At 39.7% G+C, this 6,000-nt stretch overlaps 1 protein-coding gene across 1 annotated transcript in view; it reads right to left on the bottom strand.

Annotated features, from left to right (window-relative positions):
• Positions 1-6,000, bottom strand: part of nompC (no mechanoreceptor potential C) — a 93,036-nt gene that overhangs the window by 63,371 nt on the left and 23,665 nt on the right. The window contains exon 4 of the mRNA XM_022832134.2: positions 193-335. Coding sequence (XP_022687869.2) covers positions 193-335 — 143 coding nt within the window. The remainder of the gene's footprint in view (positions 1-192; positions 336-6,000) is intronic.

The following is a 6,000-nucleotide window of genomic DNA, read 5'->3' as shown; positions in this document are numbered from 1 at the left end:
ATTATTGCTTAACGCATTGTTAAACGGTTAAGTTAAACGTTGGCAATTTTCGTTTTGTTAACTTGTGTGCGTAAGTAAGAGATTTGAGGCTAGGCTGTGAATTGTTTCATTAAGTCCCTGGCGTGTCATACTTAGGATTATTAATTTATTGAAGTAATTATTAAACTATTCCGTATGTAGAGTTATACACACCTCATCCGCAAGATCAGGCGGGAGCATTCCTTTCTCGCAATGCTTAAGCAGTGCGTCCACTCCTAACCAATCTCCTCGTCTGGACATGTTCATTATTTTCACGCAAAGTTCCGCGTGGTCGGTCTGCCCGGCCCAAGTCGCTCCTGAAACGGATAACAATAATAGTAGTAAAAAATTTCCTTGTCATTTGTAGCACTTCCAACGGTCCTACCCGTTCCTTAATTTGCAAATGGATGAGCAATCAGGATGCTCTAGCATTTTTCGATACTGTTCATCGTTACATGAGGCACGGCATGGTCGTAAAATCGGTGGTCGGTTGACCTTCAGTAGGCTTAGAATCTATTCTTTATAATTTCAGTAATGAGAGTTAGTTACTGTTTTGTTGCATACTACACGGTTTGTATACATATAAAAGTTACATCTATCTATTTCTGGAGCAATCGCGTGGCCTTAAAATGCCTATCGACCGCCGCATAAGCAACATAGTGGCGAATATTTACTTGACGATATTTGGCTCGTCCAACATAGGAGTCCCGTCAATTCGAACTATACAAACTAAGCTTGTTTCTATAAAATGTATTTTTCGACCGCTCACCAACTGATGTATACATGGCCAAAAATAATTGTTTTTTCATAAAAACAGCATTCGGTGTTTTCTAATCCCATGTGACCTATCGGTGTTGTATCTTATCCACGGTTGCAACAATACCATCGATTGACTGTTTAACGCGCTTTCACCGCAATGAGAAGTATACGAAACAAATAGGTATATAGGCTTCTCATATATTGCAAACAGTTTTCATATATTTAGGCTCTCTATTAGGTAAGACCTATAAGTGCACGCGCACGCGCTCATAAAGGTATCGTATCTACGAGGTGCATAGTGAATTCGTTTCTTCGTTGGCATATGTTTAGCATTGATGATTTTAATCTGCAGCTTTCTTAGATATTTTCCTCTTCGGTATTCAGTACTATTTTCAATACGCTAGGCGGGATTTATGCTGGCATGGCGTTCTATTTGATCGCGGCACTGAAAGGCTAGCATCATATCGCTGCCCTAGCAACCTAGGATTTACTCATTACAACACTCCTGAGTTCGATGTCCATATATAAAGGCGCACGCACTCACGCGCACGACCTATATTAACAGTAATAACAACAGCAAAAACTAGTCAACGCAGGAGAGGCTTGTGGATACAATCAGCTGGGAAGAATAGGTGCGCAAGAAGAGAAGAGGGAAGGCGATTCCTTCGCAGGATACCGCTGTTTTAAATATCGAAAAATGTTTGAATTCCATTCGTATAGCGACTTCAGCAGCAGCAGCATGCTTAGCATTAATCGCAATAATGCCGATACGACATCAGCGGATGTGAAGTCCGCTGAATTCCAGAATACGGGTCGGAATAGAGAATAGCAGTACTTGATTGCTATACTGTGTGATAATGATGGCTTGGGTCGCCGTAATAACGTCCGCCCCGTTGCCAATCGGCGCTAGTAAATTAATTGCCGATGATTTCTTCAAAATCTATTTTAGAAATTTGTAAAAAAAATTATATTGGTATGGCCAAATATTCGTTTTTATAAGCATATATTTCAGATTAACTTACAGCTAGAAAATAACTCGTAACTCATGCGACGTATCTTCTAAATGTACATGTAATCAAGTGGAAATCAAGATAAAAGGGTACAAGTATGGCCGTGAGCGATGTTTTAGGGCAGATGCGGCAAAATCTTGCTTCGTGTCTTATGGTGTGAATTTTACAGTTTCCTATAGTTAAAAGGCTATTCTCAGATGAGTAGGGGGGCAATAGGGGTCATTAAACCTTATAAAAAATTGTAGGTCATTTCCTAATGTCCGATATATGATCTGTTTGATCAAATTCTATCAGCTAAGCATGTGCGCGTTGGATCTTAGCAGCCGTATAATTAATGTGCCCAAAGCCATTACGGAACATGCAATCATCCCGCTTTCAACATAGGATTTATTAGAATAAATCCTGTATTGCCGCAGCACACAGCTTGTATGATAAAAGATTAATAGGAACGGCAAAAGGCAGGCTGATAGCAGTGAGGTAACGGTAAGTTAACAGCTGGGGTAGTGTAGAAAGTTCTACCCGGAAACAAGCAGATGCCGTATCTCTTTCATCCATCACCTTACTGTTTTCCTACCGAGAACTTCGCCTTTTAAACTGTGCCATTTTTTTCCTCTCATGTATAGTACCAACGTTCGTCTTTGTTTCGTCTCAACACTAGATACCCATTAAAACGCCTTCATACCTATAGCCATCGCATTTCATCTAATATCTCGAAGAGAACTAGTACAGAGAATTGTTGTATAGCAGACGCTACTACAGCAAGTGAGCAGCTCAGAATTTCAACGTAAAGCACCCAAACAACAGGTGCACGTCACCCAGCCAGGACCGCTTGAAGTGTATAAGTAAAAAAAAAAAACTGTGTCCCCTTTTTCTGTTTGCTGCAATGCTATTTTCGTCGCGGAGGATACCAATGGTTGACCCAAAGTACCCCAAGGGAGGTATGTTCCGCCTAGTCTAAACTCTACCACCTCTGCTTTTTCGGTCCACTCTTCCACTTCTGCGGTTGTCACTCGCTGTTCCGACAGCAAAGCAGAACTACTTACAAGCTGTTTTACTTTTGTTTTCTTCCGGATTACTATTTTTCATTGTTCCCTGTTGTTTTCGCTTCGGTCTTCTGATATGATTTGAGACCCCTGCTGGAGCGCAGGGGAATTTACCTTATTTCATAGACTGTCAGAGTAAAGCAAAGTCTGTCTTACTCGCGTAGACCATGTATTTCTGAAGGTCCCTCGTTCAAGGAACGTTTTAGTATAGATGTACGTACCAAATTATCATTCATTACAGCAATCTATTACAAAAACATGTTCTCACTTCCCCTAATTGTAGAAACCTCTATTTATACACATTAAACGTTAGCGCTTTGTCCGACTCAACAACAACTATATGTAAGGCCAACAAACGTTGTGTAACCTTGTATCTCATGGTATAACATGGATTTCGCACCAAACCTGCTGTAGCCAGCTGAGCGATATTAATTATAAGAGAGAAACGGGGGATTTCATCTACCATCGATCGTATAAATTTAAGGTAAAATTTATGCATTTTTATGCCCTCTTCCGTGTATGGTAGAAAAGACCACTATAGAACTAAAACAAAAGTTGTCCAGATGTTCTGGATCTGATCAACGTAAGCTGCAGATAAACCGAAGGTAAACAAAGTAACTAGCACTTAGTCAAAAACAAGGTCCTGACCATACACCTAATAAACACTATCCTACCTTGTATCTTATTTAGCACAATAGAAAAAGGTGAAGACAATCCAAATTTGAATAAAATCAAAGTAGTATTTCTATTTATATTTCAGTCGATCATCTAAATTTTTGTTTCGACTTGCATTTGTCTTGAAGAATTTCTGTTTCTATTGATTCATCGATAGACCGAACACGAAACTTGTAATAATAAAAAATCTAAAGCAAGTCTTTCCCCTTCCTTCAAAAATTCGATTTGTACAAAGACAAATAAAGCCAATTATTAAGTGTTATTTTTTCCTCGCGTAAACTTTCACAATAAACACAGAAACACTGAAAAATAGTACTGGTCACTACGGTTTAGTTACATTTCAACTTCGTTGCTATCAGCGTAACGGCTGGCACCGCGAAGCGTCACTTCATTGACTATATAGTTCTATTTACGATTAGGGATCCTGAAAAGGATGTACCCCGAAAACATCATGCGAGTGGTATGGTATATTCTAGGCGGCTTTAATTTTGACAACATGAAGCTTTACATACGGTAACACAAGTGATGATAGTACATCACGATGTGCCGAAATGTTCTCTTCTATTTTGCACAGTAGTGTCCATTCCGCTGGTCGAGTTGTGCTTGAGGCTGTGCATAGTTAACCTAAACCATTGTTGTAATGGGATTTATACAGCGACAGTCGCTTAATCCCCTACGGAACGCAATCAGCTCTGTACCGCCATCTACCACTGCCATCCGTATGAAGCACGAACATGTTTACCGATCACAAAAATAGTACCAGACCAGGTTGCTAAATGACGTTATGTGGCCGAAAGTGTGCATCCTGTGTGGTGTTGCGTACTGTAAATGGGCCTCCAGCTAGAAAGAATAGGTCCCTCGTTTGGCGCGCACTTCTGCAAACGCTACATAGATTTGCATTGATGTTTGCCGCAGTAAAATGTTACAGTCAAATGAGGTAGGGCAAAGGTAGTAAGTCACTAAACCGACTGGAAATAGAAAGCTGAACTTAAAAGCTTGCATGGGTTACGTTTATTTGTTTAAGCAGAAGTTTCCAGTGATTCGGAAAATTTGCTAAAACATATTTTTATATAAAATGCACATATATACACTACATTGAAAAGACGTTTTGCAGCGACATTTTAATCTGGTTCCTGAAAATGCCATACGCGCCTAAATTTTTTACACCTTAATTGGATTAAGGATATTTTGTTTTCAGACGCTACTTAAAGAAATTTCTTGTAGTGTGTCGTAAAGACGCAAGTCCGTGACGATTACATGAGATAAGCCAACATATGATAAGTAAACACAGATCGCCAAAAGGGTGTACAAGCTAGGCAAATATTTTTCAGTCAAACGGTAGACAGTCACTGAGCTCTATAAGACACACACCATTGTTCATCCAAAAACTCTCGAAGCCTTCTTCGATAGGAAGGTGCTTCCTTGACATGATAAGCCCCTTTGATCACCTCGAAGGTTATCCACGTGAATTTTGCCGAAATAGAAGTCATGCAGCTTATACCTATCTACTACGACATATGAAAGTAATTAATATTTACTACGCAACTTGTTTTACGAGCCCTTTAACTATTGCTTCTGCAAGAAATACTTTGTCTACAGTTAAAATGGAACATTAATTAGTGTGTATCGAATACAATCTGGATGACTGAAGACACAGATCCGTGTTTTGGTAGACATCTGGCCGACTTCGGTTAGTGGATAAAAAAAAAAAGTCTATAACCGTTCTGAATTACCATCGTATCGTATGCATCCGCGGCTATTATAGAGGCTCAGTTTTTTTTTCGCGCAACACAATTCGATGTAAGAAAAGGTCGCTCTTTTCTGCAACGAGAGCGCAAAGAGAAGCAGACGTCCTTGCGTCTGTGTTTTTGACCATCGCTCAAAGTATGGAGAACCCATTTGTCTAACTTAAGACTTTCTCAATTTGATCGAAATCGATAAGCATGCTATACTTGCGTACACCTAAAACTAAACGCTAACATCTGTGCACTTTGAGGTGGGTCAACTTCCACCACAGCTCTCAATTTTTCTTAATTGACCTTCGAAGGGATCCTCCGCGAGACCCCTTTTCAACTTCAAAGTTTTATTCTCAGATTTTCTGAACCAACAGGTTATGCAGTGTTAAGCAGTGGCACCTTTTGCGAATGCAAATGTTCTATTGATTTTTTTTATTTTATTTCTACTACTCTAATTGGCTTTGCCGCCATAGCTTCAAGATACTTTCAACAAACACTTAGCATTTTTGATTATCTATTAAATACAACTTATTTGACAGAAGCGCAAGTGACGATGTCTCAAATTGGATGGTCCCAAATTTCAAAGGGTACACGTGCGTCTTCGTGGCGATACTGTGAAAAAAGCTGGGCGACAGGTGCTCGACAAGCCGCAAGTTAATGTTACCAATGATTAGAGAATATGGCATGTAACGATCTGTGTCTGTCATGCTCACCTTAAAAAAAGTCGTGCAAGAATAGAGATTTTTGCCAATGATAAAC

Source organism: Varroa jacobsoni, unplaced genomic scaffold, assembly GCF_002532875.2.
Source record: "Varroa jacobsoni isolate VJ856 unplaced genomic scaffold, vjacob_1.0 scaffold_38, whole genome shotgun sequence".
NCBI lineage: Eukaryota > Metazoa > Arthropoda > Arachnida > Mesostigmata > Varroidae > Varroa > Varroa jacobsoni.
Note: the sequence above shows the minus strand (reverse complement) of the source record. Positions and strands in the feature narration are given on the sequence as shown.